At 38.8% G+C, this 18,806-nt stretch overlaps 2 protein-coding genes across 5 annotated transcripts in view; one reads left to right on the forward strand and one right to left on the reverse strand.

The window, feature by feature from the left end:
* Positions 1-3,820, reverse strand: part of LOC138007886 (nuclear pore complex protein Nup205-like) — a 38,350-nt gene extending 34,530 nt beyond the window's left edge. The window contains exons 1-4 of the mRNA XM_068854993.1: positions 3,762-3,820; positions 3,554-3,690; positions 2,197-2,566; positions 910-1,257 (exon numbers count right to left, since the gene is read on the reverse strand). Coding sequence (XP_068711094.1) covers positions 910-1,257; positions 2,197-2,566; positions 3,554-3,690; positions 3,762-3,780 — 874 coding nt within the window. The 5' untranslated portion in view covers positions 3,781-3,820. The remainder of the gene's footprint in view (positions 1-909; positions 1,258-2,196; positions 2,567-3,553; positions 3,691-3,761) is intronic.
* A 114-nt stretch (positions 3,821-3,934) lies between these two features.
* Positions 3,935-15,326, forward strand: LOC138007888 (transcription factor E2F8-like). Of its 4 annotated transcripts, none has more exons than XM_068854996.1 (13): positions 3,935-4,117; positions 4,480-5,132; positions 5,649-5,728; positions 6,078-6,208; positions 6,853-6,942; positions 7,300-7,486; positions 7,858-7,943; positions 8,066-8,141; positions 8,850-9,005; positions 9,373-9,438; positions 9,766-9,954; positions 11,547-11,626; positions 12,154-15,326. In XM_068854996.1, the coding sequence occupies exons 2-13, from the start codon at positions 4,486-4,488 to the stop codon at positions 13,435-13,437; spliced, it is 3,072 nt and encodes a 1,023-aa protein (XP_068711097.1). In that variant the 5' UTR covers positions 3,935-4,117; positions 4,480-4,485; the 3' UTR covers positions 13,438-15,326. The 4 variants fall into 4 exon arrangements, with proteins under 4 accessions (XP_068711097.1, XP_068711098.1, XP_068711099.1 ...); XM_068854997.1 differs by having other exon boundaries at positions 7,861-7,943; XM_068854998.1 differs by having other exon boundaries at positions 7,441-7,486.
* The last annotated feature ends 3,480 nt before the right edge of the window (positions 15,327-18,806 follow it).

An 18,806-nucleotide genomic window follows, 5' to 3' on the forward strand; every position in this document is an offset into this window, starting at 1 on the left:
GCAACATATTCTGTATTCGTAAGAAGGTAGGATAAATTCTCGAATTTCCACTTTTTCCCAGAATGCATCATGAATAGCCAAAATGCACTGCGCCATTCACCAACTTTTACCAGAATGCATTGCATTTGAGCAGAATGCCTCCAAACACTCTGGAGATTACGAGTTCCCATAAACATTCGATGAAACTTGAACTTGAACCCCTATCTCTGGATCTGCTGTCCACTCTCTTATCCACTTGACCACACAAGCAACTCAAACAATCCTCTCATCAAAATTTATAATTAAATATTTTATTATTCATCCCAGGCCATTCTCTGTCCAAACTTTGATTTATTCACATTTGGACACCAGAGCCATGCATATGTTGTAAATCTTGTAGCACTGATAAAATGGAGGAGTCACGCCAATGCAATAGCGTAAATGAAATCGATTTCAGGTAAACACCCTTACCCCTTGTTCTGCTGCCTATGGCTTCTTACAAGTAGGAAGAAGTATGGATAACTGGAATGGATCTTTGTTTCATTGGCGTACATGAGCATACATTAATTAATTAACCCTTTGCCTACTGAGAGTGACGCTTACAGATTTTATCCAGTCGAACGCCAGACAATTTTACTGGTCAATGGTGCCACTTTAGGGGTGAATGGGTTAATGTTCAATAGTTTGGGGCCTTGTCGGCAAAATAATGCTTTAAATCTTAATTACCGAAAGGAAGGCCTTCGCAATTTGAGATAACAGGAAAACTGCTTTTCCATAATTATTGCAACAGAGACTCTAGAGAGCTAGAGTAGATAGGTGATGAGGTTTGTTTTGGGAACAAGTATAATCTAATACTACTCATTTATGTGTTGTTAAGGCAACCACAAGCACATGTACATGCACATTCTTGGACAAGTTTAATCACAGTACCTCTCACAGAAGTTTGCAGTTCTGCTGCTTCATCGAGAGGATCAACATTTAAACAATACAACATTGCCATCAGCAATGTGAGAGTCACACTATCCAACGTGCCATCAGCATCAGTTGAAGGACACTTCTTTAGGGAGGACAAAAGTTGCAGAGATTCTCTTTTAGGAAAAGGTGACTGACATGCAAAGCAGTACAAACATTCTGCCAGGAGTTGTCTTTGATCTGTAATAAAGTCAATGAGTTGCTGCTTGTGACGTTCGTCTCCAATTCCTTGACCTCTCTCCAGCTTGTCAAGTTCCTTTTGGACATCAAGCTCATCAAGTTGTTGAAGAATTGTTGTTATTAATCCTAAAATCCAATAAAACAATAAATTATTATTAACGAATAAAATGATATATGAAATGCAGTTACATTGTACATGTCAGGGTTCTCATTAAGTGCCGGCTGCCGGCTAAAAAACCGGCTACTTTAAATTTAGAGCCGTCTACTTTTCGGTTATAAACTTGCTATAAACAAGTGGCACTCGCTTCTCCCGCCGCCTACTTTTATATTTAAGCCGTCTACTCCAAAACTTATTGAGAACCCTGCATGTATGCAATTGCGTAGAGAAGCCTGAAAAATTCAGGACTTCGACAGGGTTTGAACCTGCAACCTCAGAATACTGGTGCGATGCTGTAACCAACAATAAATATTATGGTAAGGTACTGTACGATTCTTCATAATATATATTTTTTAAATTTGTGCAAAAATTAATGGGAGAGGGGGGGGGGGGGGGTTGTCATAGCTGACAAATTTATACAAGTATTTTGAAACTGGACAAAAAAATTAAAAGTGTGATAATCTTGCTATTTCTCTTTCTCATTTTAATATAATAGCACCTTATAGGATTCCCTTGAGGTGAAAAAAATTATGACAAAAAAAAATTTAACTGGAAAACCCGAAATTCTTTTAAATAAGCACCTTTTAAAATGTGGTCATAAATAAAAATTATTATTAATGATATAGACAGGTATAGTAGAGGTCAGACATGAATGTTTGCATTGATTTGCTTCAAACACATATAAGTTTGAAATGCTTTTAACAAAAATGAAGTTGTACATTGTATTAACACAAAAAACAGAAGAGTGTTTGTTTTGCACATGTTTGGTAGCTTATTTCTGACCTGTGCTACATACATGTAGGAAAAACCTTGATGTAACTACAAGTCAACATGACTGCACACTTAACAGTACTGATTAATGAGGTTTATCCCTTCATTTCACCTATATGCAAAACTAAAAAATGTACCCTCTTCCAAGAGTTCATCTGTGAACTTTGTCACTAATCGAGACAGATCCTCATAGAGTCCTAGGGTCCATGTGATTCCTTCACGGGACTGGATCAATGTTTTCAATGCACTGACCAGACACCTGCGGCCATCATGATACAGAAGTACAGCTACCAAGCCCCTTGTCAAACCAGGAAAGTTAGGCTGTTGCTGCTCCCCAGCAAGAAGCAAATCAATACACACAAATTCGTTCAGTTGGAGGATATCACTCAGAATCAAGGTTTCCTGGACAAATTGTTCTGGAAGTTTTTGTTTTTCTGTGTGACCAGCAAGTTGTAAGCCAGTGGTTGGTGCTCTCTTTATTTGATCTCTGTGGTCTGTGTTTTTTGGCTGCAAGATGACCATATTATTGTCATTATAACTTGAAATTTTATATTAACCAAGAGGTTATGGGTAGAAGACACTTTGCTCAAAGGATTTTTAGCACGAGTTGGGTAACGAGTATGTAAATATCATTTGGGCACACTTTTCATGGCATATTATGTTTATTATAATTATTACGCATACTGAGATTTAAGTTCTTATTTTAATGACAATTTGCACAAGCTCATAAAAGATTTAAGTTATGTAAATGGCGTTTACATTAGAAATCAACATTACAGCAAGCACAGGATGCAAAATATAACTTGTAAAGTTTAATCTGAGTCGGACTCGTCAATTTGCCCTATCTTCCTTTTTTTGGTGGTTTAAGCTGCTTTTTTCAGCTCTTTTTGTTTTGCCTGAAGACTTCCTCGTCAATTCAAATTGTTTATCGTTGATGATACTGACAGGGTACCTAGTCATGTCTAACTGATTGGCCAATATTCAGCTCCATTGTACGTGTATAGTCCACTTGGGATAATACCATAATACTTTTTGTTTGTCCCCCCAAATTTTGCATAAGCATTGTTTTTGTTTTCTCTTGGGACTATTGTAAGTCCCAAGAGAAACTGGAAACAATGCTTATGCAAAATTTGGGGGGACAAACAAGGAGTATTATGGTATTTTCCGAAGTGGGCTATTCCTTGATATTTAATTGGTTCCTTGAAAAAATCCAGATTTTTTCGAATTGAGCTCCAATTTGAGGAAAACTGGACAGTTGGCCAAAAATTAAAGAAAAGAGCCTCTTCATGCAAGGTTGTATTTAGAGGCCGCTACATATTAATTTTAGTCAATAAAATAAACACTTCCTTTAAACCCTAGGATATCCAAATCAAATTTGGATGCACAAGCGACAAATCAACACTACGCCAAAAACTACAATTACACCCAAATTGACTGAATAATGTATTCAGATACCAGACACATTACTTTTTTCTTTAAAAGTATTTCACTTACTGGATTTTTCAACAAAGAGATCAAGTCCGGTTTAAATTTTTTCAACGCAACTTCTAGTTCATGGTAGACGTCTGCTCTTTTTTTGAAAAGCGATCGCTCCACAGTAGCTTGAAGCTCCTTGTACGGTCTCCATATTCCTGAAAAAAAAATACAACCTCTTAATTTCATTACAAAAACAGCCTGAATAAATGAAGACCTGACATGGTACCTCCTTTCGCAGCCGCCATTTTGGTGGCTTGCAGTGAGCGTGATCACTTAGCAGCCAGGTCCTCAATAGGCTCCCACGGGAGCTTGGAATAGTCGTACTGTATCACATGATTCACATAAGAGAATATCATTGGTTAAAAGGTGGAGGTTGGGTGATCTACCAAATCCCCGCGTAAAATTGAACGCGCCAAAACTCACAACCGCTTATCTCACTGTTTGTAAAGAAAGGCGACGCGACTATTTCCTCCGTTGTTATCTCTAGATGAGCCGCAGATGAATTTTCACCTTCATGAATCGTGCAAGTGACGGCTCTGAGTTGTCTACGAGGAGAAGTTGACGATTTCTTTTGAACAAGTGGTAAGTTAGTACACAATAGAGTAGCGTGATCATCTCGATCGACACAGACCGTAGCTTCGTGATCTCCCACATCTCACCTGATCTTACCTTTCAGCTGTTTTAATTTGCCTTATTTTGCCTTGTTTAAGTATTTTATTTTTATTCTCTATCGAATATCGTCCGATAGCGATTATCATATTGTTATCAGAAATTTCCAAAGCTGTGAAAACCATGAACTTATCGTTACTAAACTCCAAGGACTACAGCTGAAGATGTGTGTGTGTGTGTGTGTGGCTACTGGTTAATCTCTTTTCTTTCCATTGTACATTTCAGTCGTTTTTTATACTCTCAATTTTTAAGGTTTCGTTTTAAATCATTTTTAGCGCGTTATGGAAACAAGCCGGGTTTTGTTAACACCCGAAGGCTGGGATGTGAGAGATGACCAAATTAACCAAGATGTTAGCGGTCGTTGCGATGATACGGAAAGCGAACTCGAGTGTGATAGCTCATCACAGTCCATTCCTTTGATGCGCTATCCGTCCTTAGACGAGCTTTCTACGGTAGCTATAAGATGTGAAACCTCTAATGTTGTTTCTCAAGTATTACTCGAAGAAGAAAAGACGGCGATGGCTGCACCCAAAGCCGAAAGTTGCAGATACAATCAAACTACTAGTATTTGGAATCAAGACCTTCCCGCTACTCCACCGAAGGCGGCCGACTCTGCAAAGACCAGCACAAATCAAAGCGGGGACGATCCACTGACTCCTACAGCGAATCTTAAAATGCTCGTTAGCGCTGCCAGCCCTATAATTCGTGATCGAGATACAAAGAAAAGGGAACTTTTTCCTGGTCGAAATTCCAACACTTTCGAAGCTCTTCATACAGCCGCCGTAACCAACCTCGTTTTAAATTCAAACCGGCCTGGATCACTTGAAGACGAAAGCTGTGTTAACGAGAATTCATCCCCGATGGATACTGGTGGAAACAAGATAACAATAAGCCGAAAAGACAAGTCACTAGGACTTTTGTGTCAGAAGTAAGTGGAAAGTTCGAAGTACAAGCGTGGAAACCGTTTAGCGCCAAATTCGGCGAGACGTGGCAATGTTTGAATTTATGATCAGAAATCAATACGCGCCAAAAATTTGGTTCTCTTGTGGTATCTTTATAAGTAAATGTCGCTCTTTTACTCGTTTCATTTTCAACTAGTAAAGACCAGGACGTTTAGACAGCAAATCTAAATTTAAACTGAAAATATTTTACATACATGTATATAGCAGACATTGCGTTACTTCCTATAACTGTATTGGATGTGGTCACGTACTGACCACATTTGATGCAAGTGCATTATTTGCATGTTACATCAGCACCGCCGTGTAGGTGCAAAAAAAAAAAACAAACAATAGACTTCTCACTAGCCTATTCTGTTTATATTGTTCCTTGTGTCCCTAGAGATATTCAAGGATTACCTCTGACCTTTTTGATATTTAAATTAAGGTCTGCTTTGACACATAAGAGCTTGTTAAGCTTGCACATTTGTCTTTCTCTTTAACAGGTTTCTATCAAAGTACCCTGAATACCCCAAGGTGAATGAATTCATAGAGATTGGACTGGATGATGTTGCAAGAGATCTTAGTAAGGAAACTTTTTTCTGTTGTTTTAACATAGATTAACAGGCACCTACTCATGGATCGAGATCATCTAATTTGCTATTTTTGCAGAAATAATCATCAAACCCCCCTAGTGATGGGAAATTAACTCAGCAATCAACATCAATAAATAAAACATAGTGAATTGATATGAATATTATTGATAAGTATCAATCAACAGTCACAAAAAAAATTTTTTATAGCTTAAGCTGTAGATCAATGCGGACGATACTTCACTGCTCATTTTTGCTGATTCACTCAACATGTCAAATATATCCCCCTCGGCATTTTTTTTCAGGTGGATCAAAAGTAATGTATATTTTAATATTTTACAGGTGTGGAAAGAAGGCGTATTTATGATATTGTAAATGTTCTAGAAAGTGTAGAAGTTATTAGCAGATATGCCAAGAACAGGTATGTCTGGCATGGCAAATCAAGACTCCCCACCACTCTAATTAAACTGAAGGTAAGATGATAAATGAAGAGTTTCATGCTTCCTAGTGATTGTGTGGAAAGTCATTGCTATTTTTTAATATATATCAAGGCTGCTGCCTAAGAAAGTTTTCCGGGAGCCCTTCGGGCTTCCAACATTAAAAGTTAGTAGTCCGCGTCATTTTTTGTAGAGCCCAGAAATAATTAATTCCAGGTTGGATCATATTTACAAGAAAGTGAGGATGAATCAAGTAAGGCGCCCGTTTGGGCTACTTGTTCAGAAATTTGGTCGCCAGTGCTCGCAAATAAGGTGGACTGGGCGACCGTTAGGTAGCAACCTTGTATATGATCCATCTCATATATTATTTCATCGTTGATTCATTCCTCACGGAACATTAGAACCCACAAATGACCAGCTCCCAACGTCAGTAGCTTCATAGCTCAGTTGGTTAGAGCGTCGCACCGGAATCGCGAGGTCACAGGTTCAAACCCCGTTGAAGTCCTGAAATTTTAAGGCTTCTTTACGCAATTGCAAAAATTGCGTTCATAACTGCGAGGATCATAGCTTCACTTGTTTTCATATCCGCAGTTCATACATGATCCATCTCATATATCATTATTTTCATCTTTAATACTCAAGCCTGTACACACTGATTAATCTTCTGTCATTTTTTTCAGAACTATGCTGGATTGCAAGGTTTTAAATTAAAGCCATCAACTGCCGAAAAGGAAGTTAATTCAAAAGCTAAAGAAAACAAAAAGGAAAAGGTAGCATCTACAATACAGCCAAGTTTGGAATAATAATTCTTCTTATTATTTTCTCCAAAAGTAGACTTTCCTTCCTGATGCCAGCAAAATAATAAGTGCATGGTGTCCAGCTTTGCAATCATATATATCAAGCATTCTTGATTTACTGGTAGTTTCAGTTGTTGCATGTTTTTTTTATTGTAAAAACTGCTCTGTCATTGAAGACACTCACTGATTTTACCAGTATGTTTATTCATCCATTCACCAAACACAAAATGCACCATCTTCCACTGGATATACTATCACTGCAAACTTCAATAATTAAGTTTCACATTGTAACATCAATACTTGTGGGATCAATATTGATTCAAATCTCAGGTAAAGAAAAGTCAAACCACGCCTATCTCTGCCAAATGGCCATTAATCCTTCCAAGGGACACCAATCTTAAGACTCTGTCTCAAGCAATAACACTTTCTTCTGGTGAAGATCAGAATCTTATGCCACCTCCAATTACACAGGCAAATGGAACCAACTGCAATGCCAGCAAAAAGACAAAATATAAAGGTACATGTAACTTGTCACCTTTACTTTTGTTTGTTAATGTAAGCAATTCAGTAATGTAATGAAGGGATCCTAACTTACATTGTCTGGGGCATTTGTTTTGTTGGAGACTCGAGGAGATGTAATCTTACCTTAAAGATGATATAGAGGGAGATGCTCATTTCCCAGCACAAGACAATAATTCTTTAGGAGTAGGGGTCTTACAGCAAAGTGATTGGAAAAAAGCAGATAAGATAAAAATATATAGGCACTGGGTTTATAAATTTACAGCCATCCCTGCAAATGATTTGTTCCTGAACTTTTTCAATCCCACTTTATTTGATATTTCTTTTCTTTTGATGTCTAAACTTGAAACTTGATCTTCTCTTTGTCAGCAGATACAATCAATGAATACTGCAGAAAAGACAAATCCTTAGGGGTACTCAGTCAAAAATTCTTGATGATGTTTTTAGTTTCAGAGGTAAGGTTAATCTTGGAGTTAGTTAACTGTTACACAAATACATAGAAATCTCCTGGTGTTCAAAAACATTTATGAATTTAGTTGTAACACTTACAAAAGTTCAATCATTTTTTTCTTTCTAGACAAGGTATGTGACGCTAGAGGATGCTGCCAATGTTCTTATAGGTGAAGAAGAAGAAGGCCAGACAAAGTATAAAAGTAAGAAGACTTTACTAAAACAACAATCACCTCTTTGGCTACTAATAATCACTCTCGTTAGAATTAATAAGGTTAAGACATCTTCTCAAGGTTGTTCATAAGGTATTGGGTGGAATTCTCTAACTAAATTTTTCTCTTAGTGACCATTATTTGTCGCAACAGCATTTGCTCATTCAGACAATTCTCCTGTTACTTAATGCTGTTCTCTTGCTCTTCAATTTTCAACTGAAACCTTGCTTCTCTCTCAATTTCCCTTTCCTTTTGTCACCTTAACAATGTAGTGGCAACTATTAATGTGAATGAAGCACTTACCAATATTTGAAGAAGTGCTTTCAATAAGACCCAGCTCCCACCAGAGCTCCGCTAGGTGCTCAGGGCTCTCAATTGAACCTGTAACACCTGTCACGGGTGTCACTTGTAGGTGTCACAACTTCAAAATTGTCCCCATCAAGTAGAACAGTTTGTCAATCAGTTGCAGTGTTACATGTATGGCAGAAAATAGCACAGCAACGGTTGTTAAAGATTCTAATGAGAACCCTGGGTACTCACTTCATATCACTGGCTATATTTTTTGTGAACAAATAAAACTAAGTAAAGGAATTAGCAACTCACTACACTTAATTGGTTTGTCAAGATTGTTATTGGAAAGCTACAGTTGTAATTAAAACATTTATTTGTACCAAATCACTTTTTTTTTGCCTTCCTCAGCCAAAGTGCGTCGTCTTTATGACATTGCCAACATTTTGTCAAGCCTGCAGCTTATAGAAAAGGTACATATCCATAGTATTCAAACAGGAAGAAAACCTGGCTTCAGATGGATAGGAATTGACCCTGATAAGCTGGAATTAGTCGCTTACAGTCAAGGTATGCACAACTTACAGTACATTATCTGAACCTGTAATTATTTTGCCTCACTTTCTCATTCTTTTCTATTTTGTCTCAGACCCAACTGAGTCAGTTCCTTGCTATTATATTACTTGATCAGTAAAGACTGGTAGACCAAATTAATTGTATAACCCAATGTTGTACCCAATTCAAACCCTTTGGGATTAAAACGTTTTGTTCCAGGTATTTTCATATCCAATTTAAACCTGAATGCACATTATAACACAAATACAATACACAAAGAATCTTAACCCGGGAGACTTGAATTGGGTACAACATTGAGTTGGCCGATTTTGTCTATTGCTTGATGTTTATATTATGTGATGTTCCTTTTTTTGCCAATCAGAAAAAATTCAGAACCCACCAGCTGTGAAAAGATTCTGTGCAGCAAAGAATCTTGATGGAGAGGAAAGTAAGTTAAACGGTCAACAGAACTCAAAGTGAAGAAAGTCAAGAGTATACATGTACATCACTACATAGGGAAGTTCTTTCAATGTGTCAAACAACCTCCACTTTCCCTAGGTTTCAATACTCCTCCTCCCTCCCCATCCACACTTAACTTAAAACTTATCTGCCGAAAGGAGTGATAATGGCTGTCTCTCAAAACGTTTTGGCCAGGAATGTTAACCCAGATTTTGCACTTGTTAGCTTCTGCCTAAGCAACAAAAATGAGCGGGACACATCTCTCGGTGAAGCGTGACATTGTGTTAACCGTGCTGATAAGTGGCATTTTCATCAGGTGCTGTGGGACGCCTTATCAGACGGAGACCTAGCCAACAGCAAATTAGAGTGAAATCGGCTGACACAGACGCGAGGAATTGCAAGCTGCAACGTTCACGATCAGAAAGAATTTTAGGCACGAAAAACAGGGCACTTTATGACAATGAGGAAGATGGGTTTTCCGTTCAAGAGATTACCTCTTCATTCGGTAAGTCTGTGATCAAGTTTCCATTCTGAAAAGTACATGTTAGTAAGCACTGCGCAAATTCAGCAACAACGCTCCTCTATTTCTTGCACTGCCGGTGCACAGAAACTTATGGGCGGCCTTAACTCAAGGCTGCCTTATGGTAAGGTAAACCGTAAAATATTGAAAAGTCAAAATTCTGCGTAAAGAAAGGGAATTGGACATGTATGGTAGTCCGTCCCAGTCCCGCTCTGATCACTAGTTGGTGTTACTCTTGGTCGTCTCTTAAAAAATTCGGGCTTAAGCACGGTTCAAAATTAACTTTTTTTGTTGAGGTGCCAGCTGGCGACAAATGGCAAAAATTTGGTCGCCAGATCATAAACTTTGGTCGCCAACTTATGACTTACGTAAGAACTTGATTTTAAATGTTACTTTGCGTTCAAGGAAAGTCATAATTATCAAAAACAGCACGAGAAAAACCTGTCCTCTAAAACCACTATTGTTTTCGGCTTTTGTTTTTAGTTTGGTGATGGTGTTCTTTACGGTTATTTGAAATGAGGCGAAGCACAGAACGTTTTAAGTCCGTGTTTTCCATAGCAAGGCAAACATGGGGCCTCTATCCTTGCTTTTCACCTCTTCAAACGTAGTTCTTTATTCTCCTATAGCTTTCGTAGGCTCGCGAGTAAACGCAATACTACAGTTGCTCGGCCTCGGCCCCCACACAACCGCAATGCTCGTACGGTTTCAGTGGCCTCTAGAATCAGAGGAACTTGGTTTCTTAAAGTACTTTTCTACTGATTTTCATCTCCTTTTATTAACCAACTTGTGTAGTCAATTTTGCAGTTGTCCGCCTTCTAACAGAGGGGACAAGTTCTCCAACCTACTTTACGTTAAAGTGCTACTACGACCAAAAAAAAATTTATCTTTGGATTTCAAAACTATGCTAACTAAACAGTAACTGATCGAAGTTTTAACAGCAACCTTTTTTACGACGTTTGATGTCTTGATTTCAAAAAGAACCTGTTTATTGAGAACTGGAATTTTTCTGTTTAATGGTCTGCCATTACTAACTTTAGAGAGAGCTGGATCGAGGAGAAAATTACGTGCAATGCATGTGTGCGCTATCAATTAACTGTGTGTGGAACCTATTTTCTTGTTGTATTTGGACATTCTTTTAGTGGGAAAAGAAAGGTGAGTCGTGTTGTAGCTACCAGTTTCGAATGATTTCATCATATAAAGATTCAAATACAGACGTTGTCTACTGTTTATTCTGGGTTACCAGACAAAACGTGATTCCCCAGCTGGCGACCAGTTCTCAAAATCTAGTCGGCAGCACTCAATTTTTGGTCGAATTGGCGACCAGTGAGTCGCAATTTCGAGCCCTGTGAAGTTAAATGGAAAGGTCCGTTTCGGTTCGGTCTAACCGGAATATTTTGGACCACCTCTGGAGGTGGTCCTCTTTGACCGGTCCGACCGAAACGTGCCGTGCCATTCTTTTGTTTCTTAATTTGTCGTGCTTCAATCACCCACTAGGTCAGTCAAGCATGAGTGTTAAACCTTTCCGTGAGTCTTTAACTGTTTGCCTCAATTCGCTTTTCTTTCTCATTGATTCTCAGGTGCTGATCTGTCAACTGGTAGTCCGACGGAAGTGAAATTTCGCGCGGAACTACAGAAACTCCAACAGCAGTACCCAGATCATATCCTTTTGTTCAATTTTTATTTCTCTGCACACCTTTAAATTCCTGTCTTTACCCCAGTTTTGTCCGTGTGGTGAGCTCTTCGCGTTCACTGGCCAAGCACAACAGAAAAAACAATGTGTGCAAAAAAATCGTTATCGAAAACTCTATTGAGGCGCCTGCTCCGCAATAAAAATAATGAAGTGCTAATTTAAGGTACTAAAGTCGGGGTTCAGATAAAATGTGACAAATTAAGCCGTGTCATAGAACGTCTTTAAAGCTATTCAAAATTTTGCCTTTGGCTTTGTTTTGGAAATTTTCTTGTCCTCGGAAAGAGGACGAATATGTGCCCGTACTTAATCAAACGAATGTCGAGATACCGCACTAAAATACTGGGGTTCTCTGCATGCCTCTAAGTCTGTTTCCAAAGCTTTGATGCGACGAGCACGGTTTTAATCTTGAATACAGCACGAAGATGGGATGTTCATTTACTTTGCTCCCGATGTCTTTGTTGTTCGAAGAGTTGTTTACCCTTAATTTATTTTCACGCATGTCGCAGTTGCTATCTGCCTGCAGACAGTCGGACGATTGCGACGCCAAAAAGAGCCGGCGGTCTCTGTTCATTCCAGGGGACGCGGAACCCGCAGGTTCTCCATTGCCGAAACGAAGGCGAAGTGCTGACGATGTTTCATCGATCAAGAGCGATGGCAACGGTAGTTTCTTTCACTCGATATCTTCACCATTTAAAAGCATAAGTAACGATAAGAAGCCGAAAAGTCCAGTCCTTGTGAATTCTTGTGTAAAAATTCATTTGCCCTCTCCCGAGCAAAAGATTCTATTGGAAAGACAAAAGCAGCAGAAACTGTTAGAAGAGCAGCAAGGGTTTGATTCTCAGGACGAACGGTGGAAACGAATCGAACGCGAACTGGAGAAAGCCTTTCCTAAGAGTGGTCCAGGCCGGCCCATGATGGTCCACCAGTCTTCATCACCATTACCATACGATGCACTTGTGGAACAGTCTTCAGTCGCCATTCAAGCCAGCCTCATTGATGACGTTAGTCCGCTTAAACCCCTTAGCTATTATCGCAAGGTAAAACCGCTTTGGCATAACTCAGACTCCTTACAAAGTTCTAGTCAAGCTTCCCCGACGCCATCACCTGTACAATTCCAGACAGCGGCAGGATCGACAGCCAATTCTCTATCCAACCCGCACGCGCTTTCACCGATTCCAATTCTTCCTGCTTCCGAGAGACCGCAATCTCAAGTTGGCAATGCATGTTCAGGAAATGCATTGTTTTTGCACATTCCCAACCAGGCAAGCAATGGATCCTCTGTCCTATGGGCAACGCCTACCCCTCCCTCAGGTAACTCTACACCTTCACCTGATCAGCTGATTAGGATAACGGCACCAGCTGTAAACACTCCATTGTTGTACAGTCCCAGGTCTCTTACTCCAACTCCAGAGCCTGGTCATTTGGACTCGTCCCAGGTCTCCTCCATAGTTGAAAATCAACAAGTTGTTGCTGCCACGCCCTTGGTGACGACAGCGGAATCCCAGCTTGTAGTGATTAAAAATCAGGCGGGCAACACAGTCAGTGGAATTCCCGTGCAGCAGGCCTTATCGATTCAAGTTCCACATTATGTAACCAACCCACAAATGTTCACACAAGATCCCGGCTCTGCGCAATTGAAAATTACTACGCCACTCGTAAAACTTGTGGACTTAAACCGTAGTGTTTCAATGGAAACGCCTACTACTAACACTATCCAGCTATTATCTGATGTCTCCAAACGTCTGTCACTCCCTTTGGGTCATGAGTCGCCCTCTTAGACGCTTAACACTTGTGTGTGAGTCGACATACTTTAGGCGTCTGAAGTTTCGAGAGGCTCAGAAGCAAATTAGATTTACTTGACTTATGTGGTTGGCTACCTTACCTCTCTTCTAAACTTGAATATCTTGGCTATTTCAAAGAGTTTATATTTTTCCTAAAAACTTAAAATGGACTTCTACGGTTATTCCGTTCAAGCAAGCTCTGTTCTGTCTTTTATGAGAGAATAGGCAAACCATAAATAATTATACTTTTTTTTTCAGATTCATCACAGTAGAATTTATTAACCCACAAATATGTCAGCGAAATGTGAACTACATTTTTAGAGAGATAAGGAACTCGTTTGCGGCTGACGGCAAAGGCCGCGTGTTTCTGCTCGTTATACATTTTTTGTTTTTATTCTCATTCAGTAACTTGTTTCTCTAGTTTGACAACCTGTACGAAAGCTTTAGTTGATGCAAGAAATGAGATGACGTTACTCAAATTTGGGCTTAACGTTTGCCCTAAACGTGTTTTTAAATCTCTCTTTTCGGCCCAATTACCTAGCCCATTGCAGTGTTGAGTATTTTTAATGTGATATTCAAACAAGCTTTATCCTTTTCTTTTCATCCGTATACTGCCCAGTGTTACTCTTTGCCATTTTGAGGATAAGAGGTCCGTTTATTTTATGGAATCGGTACCTTATGACTCTCTTATTCTATAAGAACGTGAACTTAAGTATTACGCGTACGTTGAGTACTGAATTCCAAATGACTGGAAAATGACGCTTTTAGCTGTTGTAAAGACTACAAGTTCACAAAAACTTTTCAGATAAATGAAGGGTCCTTTATTCTTATCTTTCAACACATTTTTGCACAGGTTACAAATTTTCTTCATCTTCCTTTAGAATGAAAAAGTTTATCAGTGTATCAATTTTGGCAGTTATGTGCCATAAGCACTTTTTTAAATGTGAATTTTGATCCACCTTTTAATGGTTACGAAGCAAAAAAATATATATAGAACAAGGAATACAACTGGCTCAGAGTTTGAGTTTTGTGTAGTTATGTATAGAATGTATCATTCGTTCTTCATGGAGAAATGGCCGGATAAGCCATAAATCTTTTATTCCTTGGCTATATAAAGGCCATTTCCTTTTAAAATGAGAAAAACTGCTGTACAAAAGAAGAACGGAATCTCGGCTTTATAAGAAGTATAATGACGTATTTACCATTTACTTCATGTATTTGGAATTCTTCAATTAAGGAGCTAAAATAATTTGATTCCCTAGTATTGCACTGTGCATAACACAGCGTAGGCCACGTTCGTATTCAGGTATGGCTAAGAGGCTTTATGGTCAAATTTCACGGCTCAGTTCTGTTTCCTTTGTCTCAACGGATATTTCTAAACAAAACAATGTTTAAATTTAACTATAAAGACTCGTAGCCATGTGTGAATATTGATATATCGAACGTGGCCAAAAACATTTCAAAATGGCGACCTTTCGAAATTCGTGCGGGAAAGCACGCTAGAAAGAATAATGGCCATTTTCAGAGCACAGCAGTAATGAGCAAAACTAGAAACTTTTTTGGACTCTCGCAAAACAAAAAGTCGAGTGATAGCCTTGATGTGTCATTTCAGTCCGACAGTGAAAGTGAAACCGCGCTATCGGGGAGACGTGTTGTCGAGGGGTCGAACTTGGTTTGCTTTCTGTTTTCTCCTAAACGAGGTTGGTGACCTATCTTTTTTTTGGCATAATTTTATTCTCACTCATCCTCTGTGCTGTAAAATTAAAAAAAATTACGTCAGAAGAAAAAGTTACAGGAAAAAAAGTATTCGTAGCCATCACTCGTGGACACAAAATTGACCTATTTAAGATGTGTACCTGAGCCATAAAACAAACATTAAATTGCTCCTTTTGAACAATACAATTCATCTGTTTTGTTATTTCAAGAATTACGTCAAAACTGTGCTTCCTGTTCCTGCAAAACGTAGCGTGGAACAAACTTGTCCTTGATAGATGAAGTCGCAATGAGGCCTTCCAAGGGTTTATGGCGACAAGCGACATCGCTCCAAAATTGCAAAAAATGTAGCGACAAACTTGTTCTAGAAGACTGACAGCCGACATAACCTAACGGGAAAAAAACGACAATTTGCGACAGCGACAATCCATTTTCAATTTCGACAGAGCGACATCTTTTCACTTTGTCTACTCTTCTTAAACAAACCATTAAGGGAAAGTTCATTTACTATGACAAGGGGGTGGGGAATGAAGAGATTGGAACTCGAACCTTGAAATTTTAGCAGCCCCCCTCGCTAGCGGTTCAATTTTTTAGGAGCCTTGCCCCCCTCCCCCCTCCCTCTTTCGTAGTCGAAAAAGATTGGGAGCCCCACTTCCTCCTTCAATTCCTTTGCTCCCCTGAAAAAAGATCGCTAGACTGGATTAAATATATTTACCGTTATTGAGACTTGAGATCCAGTTGTGATGAGATCCCTGTTGAGTTCTCGAGTACTTATTGTCGCAGAGTGCCTACCTCTACTCCGATGCTTCACACATAGTTTTCATAGTAGCGGCTCATCCATGACCCAACCCTCCGGCCAGATCTGGAAAATTGGCACGTCTCTGTTTCCGTGGTCTGAAGTGGCTCAACTGTAGAGTCTTCATCGGTGTCAATATCACCAATGACGGCGAAGACATCGTCGTCATCCGAGTCAGATTCCCAAACAGAATCACTCTCAGGGTCAGCTGGCTTGTCTTCTGAGGTGGCCTTCTTGTCATTTCTGAGATAGAAATCTGCGGTGATCCTCTTCAATTTCTCTGGTTTGTTGCCAGCAGATGGAAGTTGGTGTTCCTTGAGGTACTTGTCATGTGTTGGTTTTGAAGTATACAAATTTTCGGTAGGGTGGTAGTGAACTGCAGCGTTCTAGTTAATTTTTTCAAGGGGGGGTCATCAAGACCATTTGAGGGTCACCCACTTGTCGCGCCAGCAGAGGCCCTTCACGTTCACACCTTTAATTATTTTGTAATGTCCTGTCCCATTTTGAGGTCTTTTAGTTTTTTAAGCTTTGGTAATAAATTCAGTTTAAAGATAACAAAACACGCTCTTGAGTGAAATTCACTCCTTTCTTCTTTTAATAAATAGTATTAGTCTGCAAAAAACTAACTGCAAATTGCTCTGACCGACGTTTTCCAGCATGTCATGCATGTCTCTGAATCAAATTCTCATCGAAAGATTAATGACAATCGATCATAAAAACACGAAAATTTCTGCAGTCTCTGACTTTTATGAACGAATGGAAAGGTCATATTTTGTCAAAAGGAAGAAATTGATCACGTGCTAGGCAACCATAAAGGTGCACGTGATCACCTTGCGTCAACTGAATTAACTACGGGAAAGAATGTTAATCGTTCGTCGTTTTCAGAGTAAAACAAAGTACTTTTTAGCCAAGAAACTTCCGTCTTTGGTTTTTTAATTTTGTTGTAATATTTAACTGAATATTTAGATTTCATCTGTCGGATCAGGAAGCCTTCTTTGTCGGGTTCCTGAGAAACGTATCGCAAATCACAATGCTGACAAGCACAAAAGCAGAAGAAATGGTTAATAAATATGAAGTTTGTTACTATCTGAATGTTTTTGTGTTAGAGTAAAGGGATATATTATCACGCAAATGATGTTATTTCATGACAATCGAAATTCGCAAAAAAGCGTGAGTTTCATGTAAACAAGCTTCGCACTAGCAAGTCGTAGCAATGAATCGGATTAACCAGGAAGTTCAAGAAATATTGTTGGCTTCCCAAATAAATTTCATTTTACACTACAATGACAAAATCATCTGTCAGAGAAATAAAATTCCTGTCTCCTCGCGTATCACATTTCAACGCACGTATGCAAATTTGTTAACTCATTTTCACCGCTTCCCGATTCCCGCGAAATTTTTCTTCTTTCAAATATTAACAAAAATATTATTTCTGGTCAAGCGTTGCATCTTTTATGTTCAAATAACCGCTAAAAATAAAGATTTTTTAACGATCTATCCGTAGATATTGTTTCATAATAATATTCTCTGTCAAAATTTGCACAACAATCAAAACACAAAATAGAAACACACGCAACAAATTTAGTCGCATTTACCTCTTCGTCGAATTCTCATGATTAACACAGGAATTTTTAGTTCTTGTGAAAATCTTTCTCTATTCGTTAGCAATCACCCTTTCAAATTTCAGGGAAATCGACCGGTCTGCGAATATTTTATGAGTTTTTTCAATGGGATGTCAAAAGGCCAAGTGGATGTTATGCATAATCGGGCAAGTTCGGTCTATCAAGTTGCACGTGTGACCCGTTACAAATATTTTTTCACAAAATGTTCCCGAATCGTCCACTATCACCACAGAAGACAAGAACATCATTCTAAAAGCTTATTCTACGCCAAAAGGAGGTTCTGAAGGTAATTTTGAGAGTGGAAATCAAGTTTACGGCAGACGATAAATACAAACTCACGAGACATGGTATATTTAATTAAGTTAACAACAAAAGGACGCTAGCTAACCTCAATTTGACACGAAAATGCTTTACTATGACCATAAAAACTATCCAGTTAAGCTCGCATATTACAAAACATGATGAATTCATAAAAGCCACCTTTTCCAGCGAAATATTTTTTGAAACAAACAACATATTCTCTATTAGAGGCAATCTTTCTTTCAAAAGATTCTTGGCTGTCACATTTCCAATTATTTTTTTTACCTGAGAACAGAGATCACAGATCCACTTAAGGTGTTCGATTCCTTCTCTATCTTTGTTGAACCCATAAGTTACCAGAGAATTTTCCAGTTGGTTTCAGTGTTCTACATAACAGCATACTTGGTAAAATATTAGAAATACAGCTCACTTTGATTTCGGCTCGACGGGCGATAGTTGTTGTCGAAGTCCATTACTCCTCACTTTTAAGATTCCAGATATTTATTTTTCACCGCCAGTTTTGTTTATCCAATTGACGTTCCATTCTTGAGCTCCATAAGGGTATATTTTGTTTAAAGATGCACTAAAATAGGAAGTGCACTTTAGACCCTGAGAAAACTGCAAGAAGATAGGCTTCGTGTATTGGGCTGACTTTAATTCTTATCAAAGAGAAACTGGAACGTATAAATTTCATGCTTTGGCTTCGATGTTTGCGGCCCTTCACAGAATCGGCAGAATGAGTACGGTAGAATTCGTATGGTTGAAACATTTTGCTCCTGTGCGATTCAAACCTATTTGTGGCGTTCGCTTCGGACTGATATCATATTTACATTTCTTTCCGCGCTGTTTCTTTGAATAACCCCATTTCTTGTTGTCCTTCGATTCAACTGATTTAAGGTTTGCTTTATATTTCAAATCGAAGAAACACTGATTAC

Source organism: Montipora foliosa, chromosome 6, assembly GCF_036669935.1.
Source record: "Montipora foliosa isolate CH-2021 chromosome 6, ASM3666993v2, whole genome shotgun sequence".
NCBI lineage: Eukaryota > Metazoa > Cnidaria > Anthozoa > Scleractinia > Acroporidae > Montipora > Montipora foliosa.

Excerpts from the sequence above, each read along its gene's own strand:
- LOC138007888 (XM_068854996.1), top strand. The coding sequence starts at position 4,486 with ATGGAAACAAGCCGGGTTTTGTTAACACCCGAAGGCTGGGATGTGAGA. Across the intron at positions 7,944-8,065 it reads TGATGTTTTTAGTTTCAGAG|ACAAGGTATGTGACGCTAGA; the intron begins GTAAGGTTAATC and ends TTTTCTTTCTAG. Across the intron at positions 11,627-12,153 it reads TCCAACAGCAGTACCCAGAT|CGCATGTCGCAGTTGCTATC; the intron begins CATATCCTTTTG and ends AATTTATTTTCA.